The 16,121-nt window shown below is 43.1% G+C and overlaps 1 protein-coding gene across 2 annotated transcripts in view; it reads right to left on the minus strand.

Moving 5' to 3' along the window:
* Positions 1-16,121, minus strand: part of Arfgef2 (ADP-ribosylation factor guanine nucleotide-exchange factor 2 (brefeldin A-inhibited)) — an 83,944-nt gene that overhangs the window by 28,267 nt on the left and 39,556 nt on the right. For both annotated transcript variants that reach the window (XM_005392338.2, XM_005392340.2), the window contains exons 12-23: positions 15,721-15,860; positions 14,441-14,549; positions 13,318-13,501; positions 11,766-11,877; positions 11,064-11,269; positions 9,135-9,219; positions 8,872-9,043; positions 8,101-8,252; positions 6,534-6,662; positions 5,200-5,358; positions 4,188-4,335; positions 2,388-2,487 (exon numbers count right to left, since the gene is read on the minus strand). In XM_005392338.2, the coding sequence (XP_005392395.1) occupies positions 2,388-2,487; positions 4,188-4,335; positions 5,200-5,358; positions 6,534-6,662; positions 8,101-8,252; positions 8,872-9,043; positions 9,135-9,219; positions 11,064-11,269; positions 11,766-11,877; positions 13,318-13,501; positions 14,441-14,549; positions 15,721-15,860 (1,696 nt within the window). The remainder of the gene's footprint in view (positions 1-2,387; positions 2,488-4,187; positions 4,336-5,199; positions 5,359-6,533; positions 6,663-8,100; positions 8,253-8,871; positions 9,044-9,134; positions 9,220-11,063; positions 11,270-11,765; positions 11,878-13,317; positions 13,502-14,440; positions 14,550-15,720; positions 15,861-16,121) is intronic.

Here is a 16,121-nt window from a genome sequence, read left to right on the forward strand (position 1 = left end):
CAAACAGACCTTGTGGATCAGATTTCCTCTTTCTTTTTCTTGGACATCTATTGTCAGCCCAAATTCTCCAGCTGGCCCCTGAAGCACTGAATTTTATTTATTTATTTATTTTTTTTGGTTTTTCTCCGGTACCGGGAACCGAACTCACGACCTTGCGCTTGCCAGGCAGGCGCTTTTGCCGCTGAGCTAAATCCCCAGCCCTCTGAGTAACTACTTTGAAGATAATGATATACAGAATATTAGCTATTATTATTCTCTTATTATTTTGTCTACTTTTTTTTTTTTGTCTTTTTGAGACAGGGTCTCGCTATGAAATTCAGGCTGGCCTTGAGCTCACTTTGTAGCCCAGGCTGGTCTCGTACTTGCAACGATCCTCCTGCCTCAGCCTCCCGAGTGCTGGGATTACAGGCATGCGCCACTATGCCTGGCTCTCTTACTATTTTGTTATAAAATTTTGGTTTATTTTTCATAAAATAAAAAACAGAAGCTTGATTCTGGTTTTTAGGAGCCAATTAAGTCATTTTCCATGTAGAATCAAAGACACCTTGATTATTTGGAAGCACCAAAATAATGGTAACTTTGAAGCCAGCAGCCAAACGACCACTAGAGAGCAGAATAGCCACAATGTTCTCTGAAAACACTACTCTCAAGGAGCTGACATCTGACCTAATTCTGATCTTACTTTAGGAAACCAGTGTTCCTAGGGAGCTCTTATCAAAAACAATCAATAGTAATTGTTCAACACTACAGCCACAGAAGGCAGCAAAATAAGCACTGTGCCAAAAACTTAAAGGAAAAGCTGGGATGAGCTGTCCACGGGAGGCTTTGAAAAGCTCTAACATATCACTGGGACCCTTGACTGCCAGCACATGTGTAGGGCTTTGTGCATAAACCAGGAAAGGTATGAGAAGGATAGTTCCGCCTCTGGCTGACTTTGAGGCTCACATAAACAAGCAAAGGCAAAGGGAGAGCTGCAAAGTGCTGGCTGAGTTTTGAGGTGTGCCCACAGAGTTGCACAGAAATGTTGGAGACTTGACAAAGATCCAAAACATCCAAGGAAATCTCTGACCTCTAAAGCTACCTAGCAGAGATTTTAGTGGCTACAGGTGAGAAAGAATATGCATATACACAATTAGTTTAGGAGAGTCACCAAACAAACAAGTAGCAGGGATGACAACAATAAACCCAACTACAGGGCTCGGTGTAGGAAATCTGACAGACAAAGCTGCTATATTAATTTAAATGTCTGGTTTTCAACCAAAATTAAAAAGGTACAATTTATAATCACCATGTATAATTTATAATTTAAAACATACAATTTACTCTTAGTATATTCAGAGCTGTGCAACCATCACCACTATCTAATTTATAATAATTCTATCATCTACGAAATAAGAGAACATGGTTTATTTATAGGAAAAGAACCAGTTGAAAGAGACTGTCCCTGAGGAGGCCCAGAAGTTGGATGTTCTAGACAAAGTGTTTTAAGTACTGTTTTCTGCCCTCTCCTCCTCTCCCCTTCCTTCCCTTTCCCTCCCTTTTCCTTTCCTTTCCTTTTGTTTTGTCTTTTTGAGACATGGTTTCATTATGTAGTTCTGGCTGGCCTTGAACTCTCAGGGATCCTCCTGCTTCAGCTTCCTGAGTGCTGGGATTACAGGCATATGCAACCACTCCAGGCTAAGTTAATTATTTTCAATATTTTCAAAGAACTAAAGGAAATTACGTCTAACCCTCTAAGAAAAGTTTCAACTTGGTCTATTTCCATTACTCTCTCCTCATCTCCATAGGAAGCCTAGCAACCAAAATATCTCACTAAATAGAGAACATTAATAAACAGAAATGATAGAAATTCTGAAGCTGAAAATTATAAAGCCAAAATAAAAAACTCACCGTAAGGGCTAAATTGTTGTTTTGAGCTGGCAAAAGAAAGCTAGACAGTAAAGAGAAGTCAAATGAAGTTGCCTAATATGATGAATATAAATAAAAACTAAATAAACAAATGAGTTGCTCGGCATGGTGGCATATACCTGTAATCCCAGCTATTTAAGAGGCTAACCCCAAGAGGACTACAAGTTTTTAGCCCAGCCCAGCCCAGGTAACTTAGTGAGATCTGGTCTCAACAAATAAAAAAGAGCTAGGGATGTAACTGTGTAGCAAAGCACCTTGCATATGACCCCTAGTACTGGGTAGGGAGAGCCAGTCTCAGAGATCTGTAGGACATCAAAGAAATAATGGCAGAAAAGGCACCATATTTGATGAAAAACAATTTACACATCTAAGAAGCTAAACAAACTTCAACTAAGATAAGCCCAAAGAGCCACAGTATCTCCATGGAGGACACCAAACCACAGGGTCACCCAGCCTCATCAGAGAAGGAAAAGCCTTACCTGTCCACAGCGACAACCACACTCTGGGAGCTGGTCTCACCCACTGACTCCTGGAAGCTGGCAATCTGCCTTTTGTCCACTCCACCACTCACCAAATTACCTGGAACATGATGCAGACAAGCAGTGCATTTTAAAAGCAGCCCGGTATGGGGAACAAAGTATCTTCAGCATCAGTAGGCAGACACAAGGAACACAAATGAGAACATTCCTCAGGCAAACACAAACAACCTTCGCCGATGATAAAACTTAAACTTACGTTTTGGCATTTCAAACACATCCTTATTATAAGCTCTCTTGCTTGCACCAACCCATTCTACAGTCTTATTTACATTTTTATAGTATTAAAAACTTCTATTTAGAAAAACAAATTAGATCCAACTGACACTACTCCAGAGCTCCTAGACACATGCTGCTCACGTGTGCTGGATGCGTGACTGTTTTCCAGGAGTTCGTGCCAGTCACTTCACAAGCACCTGAAGAAATGGGCACTGCCACAATCTCCCATTTCCCCAGCGCCCAGGCTTTTAACCCCAGGATGGTGCTATTCCAACCACTATGCCAGGCTCTAGCAACCTCCTCCCTGCATTTGGACAGCCCAGGGCTTGAATCTTTTGCTGTGGGACCTTGCTCAAGTCACTGCACCCTGTGCTTCAGTTTTCTTAACTATAAAATGGGGAGGAGAATAGTTCTTATACCAGTGATGATGAACCTGTTCGAGCCTTCAGTGCAGCAAAGTCTTCTGAGCATGCATGCCATAGATTTGCCCCCACTGCCCTATACCAGTGGTGGTGAACCTATTAGAATGAGTGCCCAACTCGCAACCCAAAACTCTCTTATTTATTGCAAAGTGCCAACCCTGCACTTAAACCCAAATACTGAGGTTTTAGTTTAGAAAAAAAGAACTCATACATTAACATCTTTTGTCTTAAAAGAAAAACAAATAACATGCGTGCCATAGGTTCACCACCACTGCCCTATAAGCTGGATTGTTACAAAGACTAAATGAGTTAAAACACACTGACTGAGTGCTCAGCGGGGAGCTGGGCACATTTGCTCTCACCCTCCTGACTGCTATTATTCCATACATCACTGACAAGAGCTTGTCAACCTGCTGTACAGCCAGAAGTAACTACTATTTAGTAAAAGCCCCCAATGAAGAGATGTGGAATCTACATTTTAAGGTCTAGAGACACAGACATACACCACTTGTGCCAGGCACTGGAGTGATAGCATTTTTTTTTTTTTTTTTTTTTGTCTTTTTGAGACAAGGTTTTGCTGTGCAATTCAAGCTGAACTTGAGCTCACTTTGTAGCCCAGGCTGGTCTCGAACTCACAATGATCTTCCTGCCTCAGCCTCCCAAGTGCTGGGATTACAGGTGTGCATCACCACGCCACCGTGCCTCAGAGTGGTAGCATTTTTTGTTTTGTTTTGTGTTTTGGTTTTGGTTTTTTCCGGTACCAGGAATCAAACTCACAACGTTGCGCTTGCCAGGCAGGCGCTGTGCTGCTGAGCTAAATCCCCAGCCCCTGCATTTTTAAAGCAAATGATCTCCCCGGTCCCAGAAGGTTACAGGATAAAGGCATAGTAATGCATTTTGTTGGTTTTGTAAAACATGCTTTGCTCAACAGTTTCATCACAATTACAAGAGCCGAAGCAGCACATCCACTTGCATTCATAAATACCCTGTCAACTGGCACAAGGAAGAAACGATTTATGGGGCAGTCCCCATGGGATAAGAGGGTTTCATTCCAGTGAACAGATGAATCAGTGATGGCCAGGGATGGCACTGGGTGTCTTACCGAGGCCCAGGCCCATGAACTCTTCTCCTGCCAGTGTGTAACCCTTCAGGCTCCCTTCCCTTTCACGGCCAGACCCAGATAGGTAGCGCGTCTTCACCCCAGTTCCTATCAACTGAGCGAGTTCCAGCTGGCTGATGCATTTCAAGATCTAAAGAAAAGAAGGCAGAAAGAAATGAATTCCCATTTTACAGCTGGAAAAGGGCACTTGCAACCTGAGGTCAGTCCTCTTTGAAAGGAGCTTTCCATGGGGAGATGAAAATCTGATGGTCTTAGGATGGCTTCCCTAGAGGAGAGAATGAGTGGCCAACCAGTTCCAAGAGTCCTGGCTACACAACCCGCCAGGTGTGGGTCTTGAAGACCAAATTTTGAACACTGCTTTCTTTGTATAATCATTAAAAAGGAAAGGACAATAAGCAAAAGGAAAGTTGGCACAGTGGGGTATTACACCATACAGATACTTATGCAGACCTAGTGCTCATTTGTAAGAGAGAAAAAGTATTCAGTTAGATTTTACCCACCGTGCTGCTCAAGCTGTGCAGTCTGACTTGCCCTCTCCCCTCACCCTCCTGTCCACTCTGCCCGAAGACACAACACACCGGCTGCACTGGCTTCCGCGTTACTCCCTTAACCTGCCACCTCTGGCCCTGCCCCTGGGCTTCGGCACCTGCCGTTCCCTGTGCCTGGAAAGCCGCTTCCCCAGCTCACTCCATCAATTCCCAGATCAGACGTGTGTGCCCCGAGAGCTTCCCTGACTCCCGATCACTGTTCCCAGAGCCACCCTAGTCACATGTTCTTCCTTAGCCATTACCACTTTTTGGGCATTACATTACACATGTGTTGATGTGTTCTTTGCTGTAAGTGTCAAGAAGGCACAAACTGTCTACACGGCCAACTTTCAGATTCATAAGGTAAAGTCAGGCTGCATGTCAAAACAAATGGAACTGGTCAGGAAAGTAGCCCTGACTAAAAGGCCGGGAGTCATCACAGTGGAAAAAGGCGAAGAGACACACACCTCGTGCCAGGAGTTCCCAAGATAGTTGCCATCGGTGTGAGCCACAGTAATAAGCGTCTTTATGGTATCAATGTTCTTCTGCTTCATTTCCGTGATACTGGAGCTGGCTGTCAGGAGGGAGAAGCGAGCAAGGGCCTGAACATAGGCATCTCGTTCCAGCTGAAACAGAAACCCAGGGAGAATACTGAGATTCCACCCATGCGGCCATATCCCCATCTGCGGGGCTGACACACTGGGCTCAGCTGTGGTTTTGGTGTTGTGCAGTATCAGAAATTGAACCTAGGGCCACTCGTCCACTGAGCCCAACTCTTTTTATTTTTTGAGACAGGTCTCACTAAGTTGCCCAGACTGGCCTCAAACTTACAATCCTCTTGTCTCAGCCTCCCAAGTAGCTGGGATTACTGACATGTGCCACTGTGCCTAGCTTATTTGGTATTTCTATATGCACACAGTAGGCCTTCTGCACACCGGCATGCCAGTTACTCCATCCTAATCAAGAGTGTCAGCAAATGATTTCCTCATTCCCTCTGAGAAGAAACACATAGCTGTGTGATTTATAATATATCCACTTTTATTATAATTTCTCCTCTTTCTCCTCCTGCTACTAGAACACCAGATGAGGCTAACTGTGCACCACCACACATCTGAGAACTAGACTCTCCTTCCAACCGACCTCAGTAACTTTTACCTGTTCCGCGTCCCAATCTATATTGAGGACCAAGACTGTCATATAAATTTTAGTATCTGCAACAATTCTATTTTCTCAAGTTTATATATGAGGAAATAAACAGTGTGTTGGAGGGAAGTTAGCTGGGTCAATGCCATATGGCTAGATAAGCAGTAGACCTGAGTTTGAAACCATAATTATTTGACTTCAAAGCCTGTGGCTCGGGTACAAAAGAAAATGTCTAACTGTAAGGGAAACAAGAACAAGGACTGGGGTTTTCAAAATAAATAGATGCAAATTCTTACTGATTTAGAAAGTAATGCACAGAATGGACAACAACCTTCTGACTAAGAACAGTTTGAGAATTAATTTCATTTACTTGTTGAATTTTTTTAATTTTAATTTTTTTAAAGATTCAACAACTACTTGGAGATACATTAATTTTGGATTCAACTATGTGTTTTCCCAGAGAATGAGAAATAAGAGAAATTGTAATAAAAATGGATATATTATAAATCACGTAGTGATGTATTTCTTCTTGGGGGAATGAGAAAATCATTTGCTGACATTCTTGGTTAACCAGCTGACCTCTTGTTTTCTTAATTTTGCCAAGTCTAAGAGCACACATCCCCTCCAGACCTCTGGAGTCCTGCTCACGTACACTCACCTGCATTCCAAAGATGCAGGCGATTCGGATGGCACATCGGATGCCTTCCAAACACAGGGACGCCACTTCAGTGTCATCACAGTTCTGCAGTCCGATGCTATAGGCTGCCAGCAGTGGTGTCCACACCAACTACCAAAGAAGTCAGGTTTCAGTAACATCCAGAATTTCAGCATGAAAAGAGCACTCAGAGGACACACTGTGAGTTAGGGGGAGATGTCAGGATGCCAAGGCCACTGCTATTTTAATTTTAATTTATTCTACTCACAAAACACAAATTTATTCTCCTCCAAAATTATGGCTAAAGCTATCACTACAAGGAGGGGAGGAGGGGAAGGGTACATAACCCCCAAAGAATTAGATCTAAGCAGTAGTAGATCTGAGAAAGTGCAGTAAATGAAGAGGTGAAGTAAATAAATTTGAAGTGGTAAAATTTTCAAAGAACAAAAAGCTATCACTACAGATGTGCTATTTACTAAACATACAGCTCAAAAGGAAGGCTGGGCAGTCGTGGCTAGTGCACCGCCCCTACACACACCTGTGCTCATGGCAGACTTCAGTAACCAATCAAACATGAACCCTTTCCTGCTGAATCTGTGGGGCTTGAGAATCCCTTTTTATATAGCATACCAGTCAGCCGTTACCAATCAAAAGTCAGCATGCAAAATAAAACCTGTATATGACCTATAATCTATAAACTTAGTTTACTGAAAAGCTAATTCAACTCATCTAGCCGTAACTTTTCTTCCAACCTTCTTACGAAATAATAAGTTATGAGAGATTGGGGATTTAGCTCAGTGGTGCAGTGCCTGCCTGGCAAGTGTGAGGTCCTGAGTTCAATTCCTAGTACCCGCCCCAAAAATAATGTCATGAAAGTCTAGAATTGACTACCTAGTAGGATACTGACAGTTACTACAAAAACACCTTCAAGCAAAATAATATGCTATGCATAGAGAACATGTATCTTTTCTGGTTTTTCAGACAGGATCTCACTATGTAGTTCAGGCTGGCCTTGAACTTGCAGCGGCAATCCTGCCTCAGCCTCTTGAGTGTTGGGATTATAGATGTGTGCCACAACACCCAGCTGAGAACATGTACCTTTTCTGGACAGCGTAAAAGACATTTCAAAAATAACAGTCTTTAGTCACTGTCTTTTTCTACCTAATTTCACCTGATAAAGTAACCCTGAGGCCACTGAGGTAAAAAAGTCCCAACAAACTGCTCTTTTATCTTTTGCCTGAATAATTCATTCAATCCCACTCCCACTCTGCAGCCCTCACAGCAACTTTGTATTTGTTCTCATTTTACAGATGATGAACAGAGAGTGTGACTAATCTGACCAAGGCCACAACGATACAACGTGGCAAAGCCACGATGACAGCCCAGACACACTGGCACTTCCCAGCATCACCAAAGGACTCGAGGAAAGGATTTGCTCCAGTCACAATTCAGACAGAAGCACCCAGACTGGCCTCTCCTCAGTCTCTACCACTGGGACCTCTCCAGGCAACTCTGGCCAGCCATCTCCAGAATTGGGCCTAGCCACATGCTAACTGCGCAGGATACTCACTTTGAACATTGGCCGGACGTGGTCCAAGTGAGTGGCGCTCGTAAAGGGTGCTTTGGCATGGCTCACAGCCTCCATCAGCGCTTTGGCTGTTTTAGCCATCTGCTCCATCTCCAAATTGTACAGTAGCCGCCGCTGCTTTTCACTAGCCACACCTATGAAGGAGCAAGAGCGTGAACAGCAGCAGCACTCACCAAGAGACCATCACATACTAGGAACTACTTCAAAAGGCTTCTGAGGATTACCTCACAGATCTCCCCGCAACAATCTCATGAGCCTGTTACAAATACTACCACTGTAAGAGAGGGAAAGTGAGGCAGAGAGGTTATGTGACATGCTCAGGGTCACACAGCTAGAAAGCTGGGACTTGATTGAGGGCACTGTAGCTCTAGAGCCTGAGCTCTAAACCTCTGCATCTCACTGCCTCACAAAGAAAAAACTTTGGCTCCACAGGGGCCCTAATTAATAGGCTTCTAATCAAGGTTGGCACAATCACCACGAAAATTAAAGCAAAGTTTTAAGGAACATTTTTTAGGTGAGGTAATTTAGCTCTCAGATGACTTATTTTAATTAGCCTCTTGTTCCTGGTCAAACCTAGCAAGATAGTGTTATTATGAAAGCACTGACATAATCATAATAATTAAGTTAATCACATTTCATATTCAGATATTGAGAGAGCAAACTAAATTTATCACCAGCATACTTAATCATGCATTCTAATATAGTCAAAAGTTAGAATTTTAAAAAGTTAAGGTAATTTGCATTAGACCTTACTCTGCTTAGTAGATTTGGTGGCAATCGTATGCTCTTTTGTTTCTTTCATTGCAATCTTCTTGCCTTCTATCTCTTCGTAGATGCTGGAGAGATATTCCTCTGGTAGATCTTTACTATCATTGATTCCCCGATTCATTTTAATATACTGCTCTTTTGTCATTTTATTTTTTACCTAAAATTTTAAAAATTGAAACCTTTTAAAAAATATCCAATTGCCCAAATAAAGCCACTGATACAGCCTATGAATCACTGAAATATTTTACCTGAGGACTGTGCAAGTCTGTAGTGAGCATAATGATGGAATATGCCAGGACATATGCAGTGTCAGCACTAGCAAACAGAGTTTGCCTGGAAGAAAAAATTGCAGACAGAAAGAATGTTCATGGTGAGGGAGGTGCAGAAAGCACAATGCTGATAGAAATCTACTTCACTATAAAAGTAGGTCGACTGCTCCAAGCGACGCCAAATTAGTCAAGAGTTTTCATGCTTTCATAGCTGAGCAGTAACTGATAACCCAGGATACAGAAAAGGGTAATTAAGAATGTTGGATTCTAGCTTGATTTTTTTTTTTTTTTTTTTGTCTTTTTGTGACAGGGTTTCACTATGCAGTCCAGGCTGGCCTTGAACTCACTGATAGCCCAGGCTGGCATCAAACTCACAGTGATCCTCTTGCCTCAGCCTCCCAAGTGGTGGGATTACAGGTGTGCACCACCATGCCCAGATAGATTTAGCTTTTTTGAATAAAGCAGTTTCAAGTTAATTTTAATTAAAAGATCCTTGAAGATCATCCTAGGTCAAGACTAGGTGAGGCAACTGAACATTAAGACGCTGGAGATCCTCATTCTCGGACACACACACAGCTCTGTGCAGACTCTGAGAGCAAAGCCTCTGCCCACTTGGCTGAGACCCTCATGTGGCTCCAAACGACAGCATCTGCTCTGTGCCAGGCACTGTGCTAGGTGCAGACGAAGCTTCCCACGACTGCTGTTTAGTTCTTAGTTATTTATGGTACATGCTGTCTAATGTATTTACCAGTAGCAATACAAGGGAAAATGTTTAGATTGTTCTAAACACTGATACATTGGTGAAGCATGTGAGGCTGAAGCTTGAAAAACTGCTCTGTCCTATAACAAAAGAAAAAATCTTGAGCAATACAGTGAAAGATCTACATTCTAATAGGAAGTTTTAACTGGGGCACATACTTGCTTCAGAAAATAGACCAAGATCTCTGGGCTCATACAGGGCATGTTTAAAGGCACAATATCTAATTAGGTCTTCATAGTGAAGCCCGATGCCCATTCGGTTAAAATGAACAGATGCTGCCTTTGCCAACTACACTATCTCTGAGGGACCACTGGCCACACACTCTTGAGTACTGGACCAATTAATACGAAAATGAAATTGACTTGAGAGGTGAAACTGTTATGAAAATGTTTCCACTGAACAATTTCCAATCACGTGGACTGAATATTCAGACATTTATAATTTCACAGCCAAGCTTCTGTGTCCGGTAAGTCCATGCTCAATCCTGGCACTGCTGTGCACCAGCTGACTGATTTTGGACACAGGCTGCTCAGGCTTCCAGAACCTTGGTCTTCTCATATAGAAAGCAGGGAATCACTTCTTAGCTCACCACTGATTAGAAGAAATGCATGCAAATTCATGGGACAGCTAACACAAAGCTCATTTTCTATTTCCAACTGTTACAAAAACACAAGCCATCCAACAAAAAAGAAACCAAAATAAAAATTATGTACTTTGGTGTTTTAAGTTCCTTAGCCATTTCTATAACCTTTCATCAGTATGTAATCAAACACAAGGCAAACTCCTTGAGATCTACTTTGTATATTAAATCAGGGAGCTGTTTCTGATTAGGGAAGAGGTACCAAATCGCCTCCTCCCAATTTACACAACTACTCTTGGAGCAGTTAATAGCACCAGTTTTAGTCATGCAATCTTGAGCAAGTTATTTAATCTCTCTGGTGCTCAATCTCCTTTTCCATGGAATGGGAACACAAATAAGCATGTGTGGTCTTATGTGAGATAATCCCTTAGCCCAGAGCCTGGTGCAAAGTGAATGGGAACTGTAGCTACGTGGCACAGATTCAGAAGATTAAACTCAAATCATAACCAAATCACAATTACTAGTCTAAAGCAGGCAACAAGATGCAGGAGGTAAGTATGGTGTGTACCCTTGGTTGCACTCTATGTATCTTGCGGCAAACTTCTCCATTAAACGGTCAATCTTCTGGGCTTCCCCGGGGAGGCGGAAACCTTCCAGGAATGCTCGCAGGGCTGACACAAATTCCTTTTCACAGAAGTCCAGTTGGTCCACATAGGCATACATCACCTCCTTGTTGAACCTCGTGCTGTCTCCCAGGAAATCGCCTACCTGGGTCTGAAACACATACTCACTCACATCTAGAAGCCGCCCCATATGAACCTACAGTGAAAAACACCCTAGGGAGGGGGGCGTTGGAATCCCGGTTCTACATGCCCACACCAGCTGGGCTGCTAGGAAAGCCAGGCAGAGCCCTGAGCTGCCCCCCTGCACCCATTCCAGTCTTGCCAGAGAAGGAGAAAGAGGAGCACAAGAGGCTCAAAGTGAAGGGGGCAAAGAGGCACACTCCAGGGGTGGTGCTAGTTGCTGGGACAGTCAGAACAGTTTCTACCAGTCAAGGAAGGGACACTGCCAACTCTGACTGACACTGTGCTGTCCCACATGCAGCTCTGGTTTACCCTCATCAAAGAACACATTGCAATACCAGCCAGCAAATACACAGGGCTCTGCAACCAGGGGCAGGACCTGTACTGCACTTAGGGTCAGCCAGTCTTGAGACGCAAGCCTGTGAGGGCTCGGAGCCACCTAACAGAGCTCACGTGCAAGTGCTTACAGAATCCAGGCGCTCCTCCTGGTGCAGGAACTGTGCGATGTCTTCAACTGATGTTCCCAGCATGCCCTGCTCCTGGAGAAACTGGATCCCCCGCTTGGGTTTCTTATTGAAGCTGTTTCAAGAAGAGATGACATACAGGCTGCTTACTTCAAAGTCTGGAGCATAGAAAAAGCTGGTATCTGAGGCAAGCCACAAAGCCACACCATGAACAAACCACTGCATGTAAGCTAGCAAGGTCCTGGTAGCTTTCCCCAATTCAATTTCTGACCCACCTATGGCAGACCCTGCTGGCTGGTACTCATTTACACTCTCCCCTTCTACAATGACAGAAGCCTGGGTGTCGAGTTGGGCGCACACCACCAACTGGAATAAAAACTACATTTCCCGTTCCCTTAAATAACACACATCCATCTGATAAAGTTCAAGCCAGTGAGATGAGAGCAAAAGTGGTATGGGCATTTCCAGGAGGTACCCTTAAACAAAGCTGACTCCGAGAGGAGGTACACTCTTTTTGCCCTTCCCTTTCTTTCTTATTAGAATACATGTGTGGGTCATCCTAAAGCAACAGGCAACCCTGGAGATGAAAATTACATCCTGACGGTGATGAGGCAGACAGACAAAAGGAGGCTGGGACACCAAGGATGTCCATATGGTTCACCCTAACAGGTTCAGAGTGTCCATTTTGGATTTCTTTTACTTCAGAAACACGCAGTGAGAGTACCATTATTTCATATGTCCTGTGAAAGGAAGGCAAGCTCACTAACACACACAGTACATTCAATTTTTTAATAAGCCCTGCACGCAGAGTGATAGTCATGTAGACACACAACTGGCAAGGGCCATGAAAGACACAGAGGTCAGTTTCTTACACACTTCAGCACACACACACAATCTCCTAACTGGAAAGAAACACAAAAACCACCACTGATTATGACATAATGCTATAGCGACATGGGGAAATACCTTTATGTTTTAAAGATATAGGCTAAAGTGTTGTTGTTACAAATTACAAATGGTTTGGCCAGGAATATAGCTCAGCAGTGCAGTGCCTGCCTGGCAAACGCGAGGTCCTGAGTTCAATTTCTGGTACCAAAAAAAAAATTACAAATGGTTTAGGAAACGGTTTCCGTGGTGTAGTGGTTATCACGTTTGCCTAACAAATGGTTTAGAAAAATATAATGAACATGGTAAATATTAATTCTTCTGTATGTTGAAAATTTGCGTAATATACAGATGGGAAAAATGTCATCAATTACGATTTCAAAAGGCAGTAATTTTATGAGTTTTACACGTTTGCTTTTTAATTTTTAGTATTTTCTATATTGGTTTAATTTTTGTTACCAGAAAAGGAAAAAAAGGCTCCATAGATCACATACAGGTATTAAGGTTTTCTCTTTCTCATATGCATGCTCAGACACTTCCCCTCTGCCTGGCTCAACCAGAATCAGTTACAAACGCTGGAATCTGTTCCTGCAGATGCCAGCGCCAGGCTCTTGGAGACAAGTCTCTTTAAGAGCTCCAAGAGACCCTACTAGCATGGCAGCCAACTCACAGCTCAATGCCATGCTCGATGATCTCCTTCTGCTGTTTGATGACCTCAAACTGCTCCGGATCGTCCTGAATGGCTGTCTGGGTCCCCGAGGACACTGTTGACTCCATGGACGTCACGCTGCTCCGTCGTGCCATGTCAAGGCCTTTCCCATCCCCCATTTCCTGATCCATGAGCCTCTCCTGACCTGCAGCGACATAAAAATTATGGGAACTAAATAAGCAGATGGACACAGACAAGGCTATGCAAGCTCTGGCCTCATGCTTCTCTTTCTCAGACCTATAAAGGCAACACGTTTGGACTGTGACAATCATAAGCATGAAACTTTAGCATCATTTAGTTTTGTTTTGTTTTTGTCCTTTTGAGACAGGGTCTCACTATGCAGTTCAGGCTGGCCTTGAGCTCACTTTGTAGCCCAGGCTGGTCTCACACTTGCAATGATCCTCCTGTCTCAGTGCTGGGACTACAGGCATGCGCCACTATGCCTGGCTTTTTTAGCATCATTTAGAAACTTATTTTTCCATTGAACTTGATGATCTAATTCTAAAATTCCCATGAAAGAGTGAAAAGTGCAAAAACTATCAAAACACTTAAGGACTTGCCCTACTAGATATCCAAATAATCCTAATGATTTCACATGTGTGGTATTTGTGCAAGAACAGACAAGTCAGTAGAACAGAATGGAAAAATCCAGCAAGAGACTTACATGCATAGAACTTAGAGTATCACAAAGCTGATGCTTCAATCAGTGAGGGAGGGACAGATTACTAGAAGTGTCGTAACAATAGCTTCATTCTACTCTCCCCAACATTCCAGATAGATTAAACAGCAGAACCTTAAAAATACTGTGGTATTGGCTGGGTGTGATGGTGCACACCTGTAATCCCAGCACTTGGGAGGCTGAGGCAGGAGGATCCGCATGAGTTTGAGGCCAGCCTGGGCTACATACTGAGTTCAAGGCCAGCCCAAACTATTAGCGAGACCCTGTCTCAAAAAAGAAAAACAAACCAAAAAGATGTGGTATTTAGCAAACTAAAATGTTTTGCTCAATTGCAAGACAACTTTCCCTGACTGTGGTGAGCAGCCCGCGCTGAGTAGCAGAGGGGTGGCAGCAGTGCCCTCTCACCGAGGCTGGTCTGGTGGTTCGGATTCACATACAGGTCCTTGCTCCATTCCACCATGCACTTGAGAATGGACACGAGGCACTCCAGGCCTTTCTTCCTCAGACTGAGCTCCTGAAGGACAAAAGTGACATAGCACAGAGACTTCACAGACGAATTAAGAAAAGGCAGATATGGAGTACTTAGGGAACCCTGCACAGATATCAAATAATCCCTGAAATTCTATTAAGGATGAAATGCAAGGAAAAGTTAACAGGTGGCCTAAGTATCAAGGATACATTAAAAACCCTGGACATCTCTAAAGGTCTTCATTACAAACATCCCAGCCACAAAAAATGTGAGATATGTGCTTTCCTAAAATCAGCAATGTTACGTAGGTTTTTACATGAAAATTTTCATTAGAACAACAAAAATCCTTGGAACTTTAAATATAAGGTCTTAACCTGTGACCTTGAATGTGACAAGTGGATGATTCTAGACAGAAATTATCCCCTAAACACCCACAAATGCTTTCCATTTAGAGGTTCACCCTGTAGGTTAAAAAAAATACTGCTTTTATAAATAATAACTTTAAAAAAATGAATACAAGTTGTAGGTAATCTTATAAAATGTATATATCTCAGATTCAAACATTTTGGGAAGCACAGATCATTTTGTGAATTTAATGACAACTATGACCTGCTTCTAGGAAAAAAGCTCATAAGCCAAAACTCTACATGTGGGCTGGGGATATAGCTCAGTGGCATAAGCGCCTGCTTGGCAAGCGCAAGGTCGTGAGTTCGATCCCCGGTACCACACACACACAAAAAAACCCCCAAAAAACAACAAACAAAATTCTACATGTAATTCCAGGAGGCTTACAGAGCCCCTGCCCTCTTCATCAGAGACTTTCAGATCCTCCTGTCCCTGCAGGCACTGTGAAAACAAGGTACTCTACTACTGGGCAATCTCCTCTGCCTATAGTGTTTCTCACTCTGGAAGGTGACTGAAAAATCTATTTGCTTCCCATGTACCTCTGCTCCAATGTCACGTTCTCAGGGCCACCACGTGGTGACCCCAGGATTATAACACCCCCATCTCCAATTAGTCTCTGTCACCCTTCCTTCATTCTTTTCAGCACTCAACGAACTTACTGCTTTGTTGTCATTTCATCATGGCAGTTGTGTGCACAGTTGTGAACTATTTGTGTTTTGTTCACTGTTGTACACCCAACACCGAGTGCAGTGCCTGGCAGGTGGGTGGAACTCAGTAAATGAACGAGTTTTAAATATAATTTTATTTTTACCTGCAGGGGTGTCATTCCCAGCTCATGTCCACTTCTTCCCTGAGCGATTTTGGATAAATCATTTACTAGGCGCTCGAAAATGTTAGCAGCATTTAAATCACAGTCGTAATTGACATAAATATCCACAACACACTGGGCATCTGGGAAAATAACATACATACATTAGAAACTGAGATCAAAGACAAATAGCAGTTTTTCTGGTAAACAGGATTCCTTTGTCAAAAAATGTCCCATTTAATTTCTAATTCAGGTGGCCATGCCTTACTCAGGAAACGCATGAATGCATGTCACAGGTATTGTGTGTGTGTGTCTGTGTGCATGTGTGCTGTTTTAGGCCTGCCTCTACACTAACTAAAACCTCAGGCAGTTCATTCCGTCTCTTTAAGGTTGCATTTCCTCAT

This window comes from Chinchilla lanigera, unplaced genomic scaffold (assembly GCF_000276665.1).
Source record: "Chinchilla lanigera isolate Chin_1 unplaced genomic scaffold, ChiLan1.0 scaffold00044, whole genome shotgun sequence".
Lineage (NCBI taxonomy): Eukaryota > Metazoa > Chordata > Mammalia > Rodentia > Chinchillidae > Chinchilla > Chinchilla lanigera.